General features: G+C 39.4%; 1 protein-coding gene across 1 annotated transcript in view; it reads left to right on the top strand.

The window, feature by feature from the left end:
• Positions 1-12941, top strand: part of TERB1 (telomere repeat binding bouquet formation protein 1) — a 47633-nt gene extending 34692 nt beyond the window's left edge. The window contains exons 17-19 of the mRNA XM_002918441.4: positions 8188-8337; positions 8645-8710; positions 12678-12941. Of these exons, the coding sequence (XP_002918487.1) occupies positions 8188-8337; positions 8645-8710; positions 12678-12865 (404 nt within the window). The 3' untranslated portion in view covers positions 12866-12941. The remainder of the gene's footprint in view (positions 1-8187; positions 8338-8644; positions 8711-12677) is intronic.
• The last annotated feature ends 3446 nt before the right edge of the window (positions 12942-16387 follow it).

The raw sequence follows: 16387 nt of genomic DNA, 5'->3' as shown, positions 1-16387 counted from the left end.
GATCTGACTCATTCTTAAATCTGACAAAGATTCTGTGATTTACATTCCATCTCAAACGTGTATAAGGTACCAGAACCTGAAAGCTGGATTTACCTCAGCCTCTATGATAAGAGGGAACATAAATTATATATATATATATATATATTTGTTTGTATATATATATATACACACAACACACACACACACACACACACAAATCTTGTTTTAACATCCATACAAATTCCCTGGGAAAATGAATATTATTCAGGTCAATAGTTGATCATTGATCTATCCAAATCTCTATGTAAAGGTACTTAACCTCACTAGTTATAAAATGTGCAAGTTAACATAGACACCATCAATTACATGACAATTATATCTCATTAAGCCTGGGGCAAACATTTTTAATTTTTTAAAAGTCAGACACATCTTCTTATCTGTCTCATTTTACCTATTTGCAGAGGTATGTTTATCTGCACACAAACATACACACAGTCCTAATGAAGTCCCAGTGGGGCTGGACCTCTCAGATGCTGTGGGTGCAAATTTTAAATTGTAACAGCCTTTTTTAAAAGGAAACTGGGAAGGAGGGGTGTGTGTGTGTGTGTGTGTGTGTGTATTTGTTTGTTTGTTTGTCTATATAAGGCCATTATCCCTTCAAAGAGAGAGGAAGGCGGGGTCCTGCCCTGAAGGACCTGTTTCTGGCCCAGCCTCCTTTGTGCAACTACAGCGGGACTGCATCCTCCGCAAAGGAATCTTAGGAAAAGGCCCCACGAATAAGGAGTCAGAGTCATGTGAAACGGTCAGAGGAAGAAAGATCAAGGACTCTGTGTGGGAGAGACATCATGAACATACTGCCCAACAGACAGAAAATAGGCATCCATCTATCAACTGCATTCCCCGCTGGCAGGCGGAGTAACTCACATCCTGTGACGTTGCTTTCAGTCCCTGATTATCTCAGATACATGAAAATATTTTCAGTCAGCCTTTCTGAAAAATACCAACTAATGTGCCACATTTCCCTTTCCTTCATTTGTCTATGTTAGCAGGGTCAACCTAAACCTTCCTGAAATAGAAACCGGCAAATTTCTTAAAACATTTTTTGATGAGTGGTCCTCCCCACTTTCCCTTTCCTATTATTTTTCATTCCTTTTACCAGAAAAATAAGAGAATTAATCAAAATGCTTTTCTGATTGATTATGTTTTGGCTTGTGTTTTTTTTTAAGCTACCTTCCCCAATTGAGGTTATTTCCATAAGAAACCAAAAATAACTACATAGGGGCCTCTGGGTGGCTCAGTCGGTGAAGCGTCTGCCTTCGGCTCAGGTCATGATCCCAGGGTCCTGGGATCCAGCCCCGAATCAGGCTCCCTGCTCAGCAGACAGCCTGCTTCTCCCTCTCCCTCTGCTGCTCCCCCTGCGTGAGCCTTTCTCTTCCTCTGTCAAATAAATAAAATCTTAAAAAAAAAAACTGTATTGCTTATGTTAATAAAAACTTGGATAAAAATATGCTCAATCCATTTTAGTAATCCATTCATGGGCATAAAAAACATTCAAAGAGGTTAATCATTGTCATGAGGAGATCAGAAAAACTAGCCATTTCAAATGCAGTATTTATTAAATGTTTCCATTTGTTTAATCATCCCTCTAGTATTCATGTTGGCCAGATTCGATTTAGCCCGTGGAAGCATTTGCGGAACACCACAAGCAAAGCCTCTAAGACACACGCTGGGGGTACGGGGAAAGCAGCAGCCTCGTATGCTCTGCCAGCGCGGGCCTGCGGAGGGAAGCTTGTAAAAGGGCACGGAGTCAAACTCCTGGGTCCTCAAACCCCAGCNAAACATTCAAAGAGGTTAATCATTGTCATGAGGAGATCAGAAAAACTAGCCATTTCAAATGCAGTATTTATTAAATGTTTCCATTTGTTTAATCATCCCTCTAGTATTCATGTTGGCCAGGTTCGATTTAGCCCATGGAAGCATTTGCGGAACACCACAAGCAAAGCCTCTAAGACACACGCTGGGGGTACGGGGAAAGCAGCAGCCTCGTATGCTCTGCCAGCGCGGGCCTGCGGAGGGAAGCTTGTAAAAGGGCACGGAGTCAAACTCCTGGGTCCTCAAACCCCAGCGCAGGCAGAGCGAGGCTGCATAGGCTGCAGTGCAGGTGCAAAGAAAGATTACATAAGGATGACACGGAACACATTTTAGGACCCGTGCCCCCAAAGTAGGCCTGGAGAACAGCTTTCACTGACTGGCAGAGCTGGTGCTTTAGGCAGTGGGGAGAGTGTTTCTGGATGCTGATGCAGCATTTTAAGATGTAGATAAATTTCTGGGGTCCGTTATGGGGAGACTCTCACTCTGGGCAGGCTGCTGACCGAGACGGCAGACCCGAGCACAGCTGTCTGCAGAAGGAGGGCACCAGCAAGTCTAGGCCTGTGTCTTTGGAAAGAAAAACATCACGCACAGAGTCTGGGGAGCTTTTACTAAACGACAGACTCCCAGGTATCAGGATGATAGGAAAGCGATGATCAAAACGTCATTGAGTCTACAGCTGTAGGAAACCTGACCTAGGACTTGTCTCTCCTGAATGACTGCATCTCTGAGAGATCCTCACCAAGCCATTTATTCCAGAAAAGATTCCAAAAATATTCCAGTTCTTTGGGAGAAGTCTGGAAAAGTCCATGATTAAATTTTGGGATTTTGATGATGATGGGATGCAGCATAAAGAAAGCCTCAGAGATCCTCGGGTTTGATCCATTGTGGCCATATGGAGAAAGTGATTTTAGGAATTTTATTCTGAGGGTGTTGCAAACTTACTGGCAGGGAGAGATGAAGACACTGTGGTGGTCCGTAGCAAGCAAGGGCTGGAATGCTCAAGCAGCAGACGAGTCCACCTCACCCCACATCTGGAAGGAAGCAGTTCTGGTGAGAGTCAGCCTTGGTCTTGAGAACCTTGAATGCTCTGGGTCAGACCAGGGATCCCAGATCGTTCTGGGTAGAAACCAAATTTCCTTCCCGCAGCAGTCAGCCCTATTTCAGAAATGTAGGGTCTCTCACAGATTCAATTGTTCAGGAAAGACAACTGTTTGTAGATGACATGATACTACAAATAGAAAACCCTAAAGGCCCCACCAAAAAACTCCTAGAACTGATAAATGAATTCAATAAAGTCACAGGATACAAAATTAATGTACAGAAATCTGTTGTGTTCCTATACACTAATAATGAAGCAGTGGAAAGTGGAACATTTCATTCTTAAAGGTGAACAGATGACCAACGATCACCAAATATAGGGAAAAGGACCTCTATAACAAAAAGAAGAGAAAAAAAACAAAGAGTCGAAGAAGAAAACTTAAGAGAACTTTATTAACCTTAGAAAGTATTTTATTCCTCAAACAATAACAGGAGGCCACACACACACACACACACACACANTTGGATGTAGCGTTTGTCTCTATTACTGTAAAATTAGCTATATCTAACTATAATCTGAATCCCATCTCTTTTTTCCTCCCCACTTTAATACTTGTGAAATCTTTCTTTTCATTACCTTTCTATTCATTAACTCCTTTTGGCCCACCTTAAATTATGTTTATTTCTCTTCATCTAAAAAAGAAAAATCTAAGGGCTCCTTGGCTGGCTCATTTGGAGGAGCATGTGACTCTTGATCTCAGGGTTGTGTATTTGAGCCCCATGTTGTGTGTAGAGATTACTTAAGTAAATAAAAACTTAAAAAAAAGGGAGAGGAAATAAGTATTAAATACTTGATGTGACTTGCTGTCTCTTCAAGTATCCATACACTCTTTCTTTCATTATTTATTACCAGATGCCTGCTCTTTCTCCTTTCTCTTTCATTAATTCCCTTCTTAACTCCCTGCACTGCTGCTTCTTTTATTGCCATTCTGCTGAACTTAAATGTAAAGATTTGCTGAAGTCTCTTTTTCTGCCAAAACCAAAGACTTTTAAAAAAATTCTTATCCTCTTTAGTGTCTTTGCACTGTTGACTGCCATTCCTTGAATCCTCTCCTCTCAATAGTTTAAAGACACACTTACCAGATCATCCACCTGGGCTCCCTGGAGGTGTGCGGTGAACTCACAAGGGCACTACACAATACTTTAAATTTTAAGTGAGGGGTGTCTGGGTGGCTCAGTCCTTAAGCGTCTGCCTTTGGCTCAGGCCGTGATCCCGGTGTTCTGGGATCGAGCCCTGCATCAGGCTCCTTCGCTCGGAGCCTGCCTCTTCCTCTCCCACTTCCCCTGCTTGTGTTCCCTCTCTCGCTGGCTGTCTCTTTCTCTGTCAAATAAATAAATAAAATCTTTAAATAAATAAATTAAACAAACTTATTTATTTATTTTAAGTGAAACACAAAGCAGTCAACATCTTTTGGATACTACAGGCACTACTAGCTCAAAGTCATTTACAGTTTCAGCATTAGATTGCATTACATTCCTTTTGATGATGTCCTGTCTTCGTGGAGCTGAGCTTTCAGTGGTTGTGATAAAAAGCAAGCACCACATGAAGATAATGTGGAACAGGAAATGAAGGTGGCAGTGGCAGTGAGATTCCGAGGTTTGAGAAGTTGTGCTGTATCTAGTAGGTGCCCATATCCCATTAGGAGTAATTGTGGTTAATAAGAATGAAATCTAAATATTAGTTTCTTTTTTTTAACTTTAAAAAAAGAGATTTATTTGAGAGAGAGCGTGAGCGAGCATGAGTGGGGGGAGGAGTAGAGGGAAAGGGACAAGCATACTCTGCACTGTGTGTGGAGCTCAACTTGGGGCTTAATCCCACGACCCTAAGATCCTGACCTGAGCCAAAATCAGAAGTCAGACACCCAATCAATTTGGCTGCCCAGGTGCCCCTATTATTTTCAATTTAGATGTTTTTTTTTTTTCAAATGGCTACTAAGTTATTAGAACATAAATACTTATTAAGTTGTTTTGGACTTAACAGGCAAATCAGTCTTTCTTTTGGCCCAGAGGTGCCATAAAAAAATCACCAAGAACTTAAGGATCCCATGAAGTGGGAAAGTTTGGGAACCTCTGGTCTGATGTATTTCAGAGGGCAGAGTGGATGCTCTATAACCGTTAACTCCCTTTCTTTCTTTCTTTTTTTAAAAAGATTTTATTTATTTATTTATTTGACAGATAAATACAGCCAGCGAGAGAGGGAACACAAGCAGGGGGAGTGGGAGAGGAAGAGGCAGGCTCCTAGTGGAGGAGCCTGATGTGGGGCTTGATCCCAGGACCCCGGGATCACGCCCCAAGCCCAAGGCAGCCGCTTAACAACTGAGCCACCTAGGTGCCCCACGTTAACTCCCTTTCATCCCTTACTTTGTTTGAGATGGTTCTCTGCTAGTTCCTTTCTTCAATGATGATTCATTCATTTCACAGATACTTAGGGAGTGTTTCTTCTATGGCAGGCATGGGTATCAAAGATGAATGGATCTCAGTCCTTACCTCAAGAAGTCTAAAATTACCACTCCATTTTTTCACCTTTATTACTTTATCTTTCTCTTCCTGCCAAGTTTCTACAAATATTTCCTCCAAGACATAATCTGTAGTACTTTCTCAATGCTGTTGCAACATTTACTTCTGTGGCATCAACTATAATTTTACTGATGATTTTCCAATCTGTATCTCTATACTTGGCTTCTACCTTGAACCAGTTATGGCCTCATTCCTCCATTTCCAGCTGTACCCAGGATATACTCACTTCAATATCTTGTTTTTACTTTAAGCTTAATGTAATTAAAACAGCATCTTCCTCCCTCTTAAATTGCCTTCCCTGCAGCCATTCCATTTCTGTTAGTATTGTTGCTAATCTTCTGGCCTCCCAGATTTCAATCATCTATAACCATCTTTTCTCTTTACATTTCCTGTATCTAGTCTGTCAAATTTGGTTCTTTCTTACATTCCACATAGGCCGTTTTTGCTTCATGCCTCAGTTACACCAACTTTCTAGCAGTCTTGAAGTTTCAAGTCTCACCAACCCCCAACTATAATGTGCATGTTGCTGTTAACTTCTCTAATATGTGCTTTTTATCATGTCATCAAGCTAAAGAACCCTCAGTGCTTCTCTGTAACTCATTGACTCAAACTCTCTGCCTGGATTTTAAATTTTTGTGGAATTTTTTTTCTGCTTCCAATTTTTCAATTTTATTGCATATTTGTTCTCTTTAAGTCTGCCAGAAAGTTTCCATGCGTATTCCAAACTTTGTCATTCAATCAAATATCAGATTACTTAAGAATTATCCTGAGCTTTTCCCTTACCCCAGCAGCTCATCATTCACCATTTTTTTTTTTTTTACCACAGAAATCTGTACATTCTCCCTGTAAATGTCCTGTTTCAGAATCCCCTCATTTATATTCTGGACTATTGAAGTAACCCCTCAACTGATCCTCTTACCTTCACCTAAGCTTTCTTTGAGACAAATGAAAAGCATTTCCCGCTTAATAAATATCCTTTAGTTCCTCCCCACTGACTTGAGGATAGTTAGATATACTTTGTATGGCTTTCAAGACCATTCTTATCTGGCCCCCTGCAACCTTCACTAGCTTCAACTTTCCTCCCGCATTTCTCTCCAGCTACACCAAAGTACCTATAATACTCTGAACACACTATGCTTTTTCAATTCTTTGTACTTTTGCACATGTTCATTGTGCTTGAAATGTCCTCATTCCAGCCAGCTTTCTGCCTGGCTAACTTCTAGTCCTTTAGGAGTGGGCCACTAATAACATTAGGTGCCTGGCAGATGGGGAACTTTATAATGGATGGAAGTGGCTAACATCACCCGAACCTACTGATTAATCTTAACATTAAAAAAAAAAAAGACTTTATATGCTCTTAATATGACGCACTAAGAAGTCCTCAATACTGCCTGTGAAGAACTCTTCTAAAAACGATTGAATCTGAGTGCCTGGGTGGCTCAGTCAGTTAAGCATTGGACCCTTGGTTTCTGCTTGGATCATGATCTCAGGGTCATGGGATCAAGCCCTCTGTCAGGCTCTGTGCCTGGTGGGGAATCTGCTTGGAGATTCTCTCCCCAGCCCCGCCCCCTGCTCCCTCTCTTTCTCTCTCTCTGTCTCTCTAAAATAGGGGTGCCTGGGTGGCTCAGTTGGTTCAGCATCTGCCTTCAGCTCAGGTCATGATCTCAGGGTCCTGGGATCTAGCCCCTCATCGGGCTTCATGCTCAGCAGGGAGTCTGCTTATCTATCTCCCTCTGCCCTTCCCCCCACTCGTATTTCTTCACTCTCTCTCTCAAATAAAACTAAAAATATATCTTTAAAAAGCCAATTGAATCATCTTATCAATCATCCAGATCTAATTACTACTTTATTGGACACGCAGGCACATTTTAAAGTATCTAACTAGGATAAAATCAATAAAACCTAGCCTTTGAGTAGCTCCATAGTACAAATGACCCAGTGTCTACATCAAGTAAATGACAAGGAGGAAGAGAGGAGAATTGATAGATTAAAAGAAACTTAAGAGACATTTCAACTGAATGTAATGGTGGACCTTCTTTGGATCATGGTTTAAACTAACTGTAAAAAGAAAGTTTTGAAATGGGGAAATTTGAACACTGACTGGGTATTAGATTATACTAGGCATAATTTTTTAGGCTTGATAATGGTTTTGTGTGTTTGGAAAAGGAGCCCTTCTCTGTTAGGAATACATATGAAGTATTTACAGATGAAATGGCACTTTAATGCCAATTCCAGGCTCCATAATCCACTGTATACTTGGGCAGAGCAGAGTAAGTGGGTTGTAGGCAAAATATGACTGAGCATGACTTAATAATTATTGAAGATGAATGATGGGTATGTGGAAGTTCATTATACTTTCCCCTTACTCTTTTGTGTTTGAAATTTTCCATAATAAAACATTGGGGGGAGGGGGAAGACAACTGGGCATAAGGGTCACTTCTTTTGGATATCTTTCCTAATAGTGACTCCTGCTTAGAACCTAACCAAGCTAAGTGGTCCTTTTATATATCACCCTAACTGTTCACACCTCTATTGTAATACTTATTTCACTGTATTGTATCTGTTGTCTTTAATCTCTCCTATGACTGAGCTTCTTGACATATTTATAATTAAGTTCCTGATTTCATTTCAGTTACCATCATAGAGATGATTATTTTCATAAATTTGTGTTATTAGATATTTTGTAATATCTATACATCACTTTAATTTGTTTTCTTTTAGGTTGCATAGCAGTAGGAAAATCCCTGAATAGCCGAAATTTTAGCAAGCTCTTGCACTCTTGCCCATACCAATGTGATCGTCATAAAGTCATTGTGGAAGCTGAAGACAGATATAAAAGTGAACTAAGGAAATCACTTATCTGTAACAAAAGTAATTAATTTAGCAGCTTTGAAACTGTAATTATGACTATACCTTCTGAACTGTGATCTGGAACATTAAATATATTAAAAAGCTAGAGGGCAAAATAATGTTGAAAAGGAAATGTCTGAGCAACTGGTGTTTTAAGGTGTATCCAGGGAACAGATTTAGTCTCTGGTGGTTTAAAAATTCTTCATAATCCATCTAAGGATTCCCATTAGAACGGGGGGCTGGGGAGGAAATACCATACTAATGGAATTGATGTGCTGTCACTCAGATTGATACTGTAAGTATCCTAAATGTTTTCTGTATTTTTCAGAAATTCTGCTGACCCCACGTAGAAGACGACAGCTCAGTAGTGAATCTACTACCTCTGGAGGAATAAGTGAATATATTTAATTTTTAAATAAACCTAAATTGCATATAGTTCTGAGAAAAAGAGGACAGCTGAAGGATTGTTCTGTCTCATCATTAATGGTTCTTAAATGATAACCCTTGGCTCTGATGAGGGCCATAGTTCCTAAGAAAAGAGGCTTTTCACTTTCCTTCCTCATGTTGCTTTCTCATTCATTGCTTGCCAGCTGGGGAAGAAGCAGGAGGAAACTAACATTTATTAAGCACTTACTGTATGTTAGGTGTTTTACAGACATTTCCTTTAATTCTTAAAATAACATTATAAGGTAGGTTTTATTTTATTCCCACTTTAAGGTACAGTGAGTTGGCAAATAGCAGAGCTTACATAGCAAGCCTGTCTTTCTTTAGAAGTCCCTGTTCTATCCTCTGGATCACATTTCTATTTTAAGAATAAAATTACTCTTCTATGTATAAGTGTTTCAGAGAGATTTTGCAGAAGGTTTTGGTTCATAACTACTGCTCTTCACACCATCAGAATTGAAGAGACAAATAGAGCCCTGCTTAAAAATCAAAATACTTCTTAAATGATGACTTTAATTTATGAGAATTTTTATTTAATTACGGGTGCAGGTTTATCACCATTCCAGATTTATTACAGAGACTTAAAGAATGTTATCATTTTATTCTCTTCATATGGAATTAATACCTGCAGAGTCAGAATAAGCAGTTGAATAACCTTACTTGTCAAAATAACCTGGAATTTAGTAATATCTATAGAGTTATTCTCTTATTTATTGCAAAGATATTTAGACTCGATACATATGGAAACATTTTGCCATATACTTTTACTTGGCCACTTTCACTTCTAAAGCCTTAAGAGAAGTTTCAAATTTACTTTTTTAAGAATTTTTTTTGGTGGGGGGAGTGCCTGTGTGGTTCAGTCGGTTGAGCGTCTGCCTTTGGCTTGGGTCATGATCTCAGGGTCCTGGAGTAGAGTCTCATATTGGGCTCCTGGCTCAGCGGGGAGCCTGCTTCTCCCTCAACCTGATGCTCCCCCTGCTTGTGCTTTCTCTCTCTCTGACAAATAAATAAATAAAATATTTTGGTTTTTTTTAAGTAATCTCTACACCCAACGTGGGGCTTGACTCAAAACCCTGAGATCAAGAGTCACATGCTATACCGACTGAGCCAGCCAGGTGCCCCTCGAATTTACTTTTTATATCTGGGTCTTTTTCTAAGTAAATTTCTGCATACAAGTTAAAATTACATACAGTACTCCTATAGGGCTGCCCACTTTTTGCAGAAATATTTCCTATAGAAACTGTTAGAAAATGGTTACTTTTCCATAGAAACATGTTGCCCTTGGAAAACTTGCTTTTGACAAGGAGTTGGCATCAAATTAATAATGGATTTTTTCAACAACATGACTTAAAAGCAAATGTATAACAACTAAAAATATGCTACAATTTTACATAGTAAACTCATTTGCAGAGGTTCATGAAATGTACATAATTATGGTTATACGTTGATTATACAGAGGGATCCTAAATACTGTTAAGTGATGTCCAGTTCATAAATACATACATCTTATTTGTAGGTTAGAATTCCTTTAGCTAAAAGCAAATAGTTAATAATTTGGCCTGCTTTTTTTTAGAATTTAGAAAGGCATCTTGAGAAGGTGTGGAATAGATTGGTCTTATACCTCTTTTGCTGGCAAGCTAAGAATTTTGGATATGTTGCCATTTTCCCCCCTTGATTTCCCTTTCTTTTTGAGAGACATTTATGACCATTTGTTTGGTTGTAGGTTACATTCAAATTTGAAACCATTCTTCTGAGAAGAGACCTTTGCAGCGTCTAAGCATTTAAAGAGCCTTGGCTCTCATTCAGAATGGACTGGTATCTTTAGAGGGTTTGAAAAATAAAGGTCTCTAGAACTGAGCCTTCTTGCCTCCTTTCCCCTACTCTTTCCTAACACCCAATCCATATTAAGAGGAGCACTAAAGAAGCCACAGAAGGGAGCCCTGTGGGGTAGAGCTCCTTCCTCCTTCTAGGCTGCCCTGTATTCTGCTGCAGTAACCTTTGAGGAATTGGACACAGATGTAGGAGTCAGTGAGATAGTAGTTTCATTAGAAAAGTGAGAATTGGCTGTGAACAACTTCCAGATGCCCGTATCCTGAGCGTTATAATAACCTGTCCAGTCCTGATGATGAGTTCAAATCATTTAGCAAGTGAAGTTGAAATCATGTATTTCTTGGATAGCAACAGTTTTCCAGTAGACCCAAAAGTAAGGAGTAACTCATTGATAAGTCTTTGTTTTTTTGTTTTTAAAGATTTTGTTTATTTATTTGAGAGAGAGATAGAACACAAGTAGGGGGAGTGGCAGAGGGAGAGGGAGATGTGGGGCTCAATCCCAGGACCCTGGGATTATGACCTGAGCCAAAGGCAGATACTTAACTGACTGAGCTACTCAAGCGCCCACATTAAGTTTTGAAACACTTTTTACCAGTAAGGTTTTTCTTTCAGCAAATGTTTATTGATCCTCTCCTATGTGTCAGACACTGTTTTAGACATTGGGATATGATAGTGACCAAAACAGACAAAAATTCTTATCTTCATGGATCTTGCATTCTAAGTAATACCACTAAGTAATAATCAGACATTATTTTTATTGACTTCTCAGCCTTCTGCCGTTAAGATTTTCATTTCTTTTTTAAAAGATCTGGACTGTGGCTCCTGTCCTAGGAGAGGTAGACAAATGGCTACCAGTCTGACCTGCAAGGGCAAGATTTTCTAAGGTTGTCCCAGCACAACTATTTCAAGTCCTGTTAAAGTAAATAGCAGCCTTAAGTGGAAATACAAAAAAATCCAAAAAAAAGTCTTCCTTATCAGCATCTATCTACAATGATAATGTGAATTATCAATGAATGAAAAAGCTTAAAAGAAAACTATTTCCGGGGCGCCTGGGTGGCTCAGTTGTTAAGCCTTAAGCATCTGCCTTCGGCTCAGGGCATGATCCCTCCTCTGCTGGGAGCCTGCTTCTTCCTCTCCCACTCCCCCTGCTTGTGTTCCCTCTCTCACTGGCTGTCTCTCTCTCTGTCAAATAAATAAATAAAATCTTAAAAAAAAAAAAAAAGAAAAGTATTTCCTAGTAATCATCACCAGAAGATATTTATGTTTATAAACACCAACTGGTAGAAAGTATCCCTAAAAACCAGATAGTTGAAAACTTCCTTCTCCCTTGTATAACCTATTTTTTGAGTTTTAATCAAGCTGAGCACCCATATAGGTAGTGAATGTGTTTTTTAAAATGAATTTCAAAAGACCCTGATCCTTTAAAAATATTTATCAAGCCTGTTAATTAAAGTAACAAGTGTTGATATTCTTTTTTATTTTATGAAGTAATGGAGCCCTTTGGGAAGACTGTATCTGTAAGATAGGTAAGCTGTTTGTTAATTGTCCTCACAGGAATGTTGAGAGAATTAACAATCAAATGTTTATAAATTCTTGTGTTGATTGAAAGATATTGCAAGTATTTTACAATAGGATTAAGTTACATTTATTGAAGAACTCAGAGTGAAAAGGCCTAGCTTCATAGTAGGCACTCAGTTTTTTTTTTCCCAAAGATTTTTATTTATTTATTTGACAGAGATAGAGACAGCCAGCAAGAGAGGGAACACAAGCAGGGGGAGTGGGAGAGGAAGAAGCAGGCTCATAGCGGAGGAGCCTGATGTGGGGCTCGATCCCATAACGGATCCCATAACGCCGGGATCACGCCCTGAGCCGAAGGCAGACGCTTAACCGCTGTGCCACCCAGGTGCCCCAGGCACTCAGTTTTTTAAATTTACATGGATTTCTGTATGATGAGTAGCACAGGCATGAAGCTTTCTCCCTATATAGTTCATATCCTTAGAATAAGTTAAGCACTTATTATTTGGGTCTCAAGAAGATCCCTTTTTTCAGCAAGTACTAATATATTCTATAATTCTTCTTAATTACAGAAAAAAGAAGAATTCGTAAAAACTTTACCAAAGAAGAAGTAAATTACCTTTTCAGTGGAATTAAGAAAATGGGAAATCACTGGAATTTAATTTTGTGGTCTTTCCCCTTTCAGCAAGGGCGGAAGGCTGTGGACCTTGCTCACAAATACCACAAGCTGACCAAACGTCCCAAGTGTGCAGCTCCTTGATTGGAATAGTTTGAACTCTTAAAATATAATGCCTTGAGGAAACACAATTTAAAATACTCTTCTAAACTCTCATGAAGCAGGGAATCTGAAAACAGGAATACTATTTTAATTACATACTTTCTGTGATGCTCTATCTCATCGAATTATTAAAGTAATTTATAAAACAATAAATTTTAACTGTAGATTAGTAAGACAAAATTCCTTTATAAGGTCAAACATTTGTTTAGGAATATGGTTTTATTTTTCCTTAAGTTCGAAGAACACAGGTCAGAGAAAAAAATGATCAGCCTTTAAACATTATTTGACATTATATTGTAATGCATACCATTTGAGATATTTGGATTTTAGTATATTCTTACCCAGTGAAAGTTCTTCCCCAGAACTTAGAATAGTTTCCCAAGCTGTTCAAGTGACGTTCCCACACATTAAATCAATGTTTGACATTTTGTTAACTAAAATGTTCCTCTTCTACGGGGCGCCTGGGTGGCACAGCAGTTAAGCGTCTGCCTTCGGCTCAGGGTGTGATCCCGGCGTTATGGGTTCGAGCCCCACATCAGGCTCCTCTGCTATGAGCCTGCTTCTTCCTCTCCCACTCCCCCTGCTTGTGTTCCCTCTCTCGCTAGCTGTCTCTATCTCTGTCAAATAAATAAATAAAATATTTAAAAAAAAAATAAAAAAATAAAATGTTCCTCTTCTAAAGGCTGCTTGTGCAGTTATTTGAATACTCCCAAATTCTGTGGTCAGATTCACTTCTTTTTGGTTTATGTTTATTTGCTTTTGCTTTTTAAAAGCTTAGAACATTTTCTTTATTGTTTGTTTTTAAGTCAGTTTTCTTCTAGTGGAAAACCAAACTGTTTGATCTCAGTTTTTTCTTTTTCTTTTTTTCTTTTTAAAAAGATTTTATTTATTTATTTGACAGAGACAGCCAGAGAGAGAGAGAACACAAGCAGGGGGAGTGGGAGAGGAAGAAGCAGGCTCATAGCGGAGGAGCCTGATGTGGGGCTCGATCTCTAAGCTGAAGGCAGATGCTTAACGACTGCGCCACCCAGGTGCCCCCTCAATTTTCTGTTTTTCTTACTCTTTTTATATTCCTATCATGATCCCCAAAGGATGCTGTTGCAGCCTTTATTATACTTAAAATCTGATTGCTGTGGCAGTGATTAAGTATCAGGGCCTGAAAGCTCACCAGCACTTACACATCCATTGGCTCATTGCTTCATGTCCTTGTAGATTTCTTTAGTCCCAAAAGTTATTTCCCTGTAAGTTTGTGTTCTTTGACCTTTTCACACCATAACTATTTCTACTTTGATAAACTCAGAATTTTTATTAAATTTTTAATTTTCTGATCCATAGTGAAAGCTCCAGAGAGCCAATATGCAGAAAATTTTCTATTTAAATCCAAAATTTCCTTTAAACAAAAGAATAATTTACAATTAGGAAAATTCCTTAAAGCGTTTAAAGTGTGAATGATCTAGTCCATTATCTGTCAGTATTTCCTAAGCACTATGGGGATTATTTAAATAGTCTGGTGGGTTGTTTCGATTTGTACTTCTCAAGATTTATGAAAGTTATTTTAGGTCAAAAGGGAAAACATTTTGTCTCTTGTCAGCCTTACTGGTTTAGATAATCAGAAGTTATTTCTTACTATTGTTCAGATACAACTTAAACATATTTTTCCACTTCAAGTGGCTCTCAGGTAATAGTTCTTTTATTGATTGGAAGTTATATATGTGATAAAAATGAAACACTGCTTAAGTGAAGCATCCCCAAGAATATAACATACTGTAGGTTAGACACTGATTTGTGTCAGTTATTGAGGCTGTATTAAAATAATCAGTATTGGGGCACCTGAGTGGCTCAGCTGGTTGAGCATCTGACTCTTGGTTTCAGCTCAGGTCATGATCTCAGGGTTTGTGATGACACATTAGAGAACTGTATGGCTTAAGAAATTCAGACCTGGCCAAACAACAGGAAATAAATGATTTTAATAATGACAGACCTTTGGAACTGGAACTGACCTCAGTTATAGTTCGCTGCCAGAGGCATGAACTGTTGTGCAACAATCTGGCCATTGGTGGCTGTCTTTAATTTTACATAAATCCTCAGAAACATGGAATTTACTACTTAGGGGGATAATTGGTGGTCATTTCTTCCTTACGTTAAAATGAAATGTGCCTTCCTCGAGGACCTTTTGTAGAACCACAAAAGTTGATTTTCTTTTCCACATGCCAGTCCTTGAGAAAGGCAAAGATAGATACATATCACTTTCCCCTTTATTTTCTTTATCCTTCATGCTGATAAGCCCCAATTACTTCAGCAGAACAGTATCATGTCTCCTATGAGCTTAGTCACTGACCACTGGACACTTCTTTGTCTTGTCTTTATAAACTGTGTCCAGAAAGAAATGTGGCCTACTGCCACAGTAAGCAATCAGCTTTGAGGGGCCCAATGAGGTTTTATGGACCTCACCTAGGATACTTGGTATTCTACATGACCCATTCTCAGACTCTAGTTAATCTAGTTTAAGATTTACAGATTAATTTCTATTTTGTTCTTAACGCATTTATTTTTAACCCCACTACGCAACTTTAGTAGTCCCTTAAATTTCATCTTGCTACCTTTAATCTGTACCCAGTTTGTCATCCAGAATATTAGGCATCCCCTTCCTGCTTCAGGTCATCCACAGCTTGAGTGTGCTGCTGCATTCTCTCTTTCTTTTTTTTTAAGATTTTATTCATTTATTTGACATAGAGACAGCCAGTGGGAGAGGGAACACAAGCAGGGGGAGTGGGAGAGGAAGAAGCAGGCTCCCAGTGGAGGAGCCTGATCCGGGGCTCGATCCCAGAATGCTGGGCTCACACCCTGAGCCAAAGGCAGACGCTTAACGACTGCGCTACGCAGGCGCCCCCTCTCTTTTTTTTTTAAGGTTTTTATTTATTTGTCAGAGAGCACAAGCAGGGGGAGTGGCAGGCAGAGGAAGAAGCAGGCTCCCTGCTGAGCAAGGAGCCCAGTGTGGGACTCCATCCCAGGAGGACCTGAGCCAAAGGCAGACACTTAACAGACTGAGCTACCCAGGCGTCCATCCTGCTGCATTCTCATCCAAGTCACTGATGTCAACTTGAGTTGGCTGGGCCAGGATGAGAGGTTGGGCAGGCTCGTAGCAGCTTCTGGTGGTCTCTGCTCATCCACCTCCTCTGGGCCTGGTCTTTAACCTGCCTCAGTGCTATCATTCAGCTTATGTTTTTTCACTTTCTTATCTATGGTGTGGATTGTCAGATACCCTGTTACAACCTGTATTTGCTATGTCTGCAGCATCCTCCTGCTTGGTATTCCTGCAAAAAAGAAAAAGACTGTAAATCTGGTCCTATTTTTTTTCCTTTTCCAACTGGTCACATTAGAGGATTTTACCTAGAGTTGATGAAGTTCACTGGCCTGTAGTTTTATTTTTTTTAATTTTTTAAAAAGATTTTATTTATTCATTTGACATAGATAGAGACAGCCAGCGAGAGAAGGCAGACGCTT

The sequence above is a fragment of the Ailuropoda melanoleuca genome, chromosome 12 (genome assembly GCF_002007445.2).
Source record: "Ailuropoda melanoleuca isolate Jingjing chromosome 12, ASM200744v2, whole genome shotgun sequence".
Lineage (NCBI taxonomy): Eukaryota > Metazoa > Chordata > Mammalia > Carnivora > Ursidae > Ailuropoda > Ailuropoda melanoleuca.
This window is presented reverse-complemented; position numbering and strand designations above follow the sequence as displayed.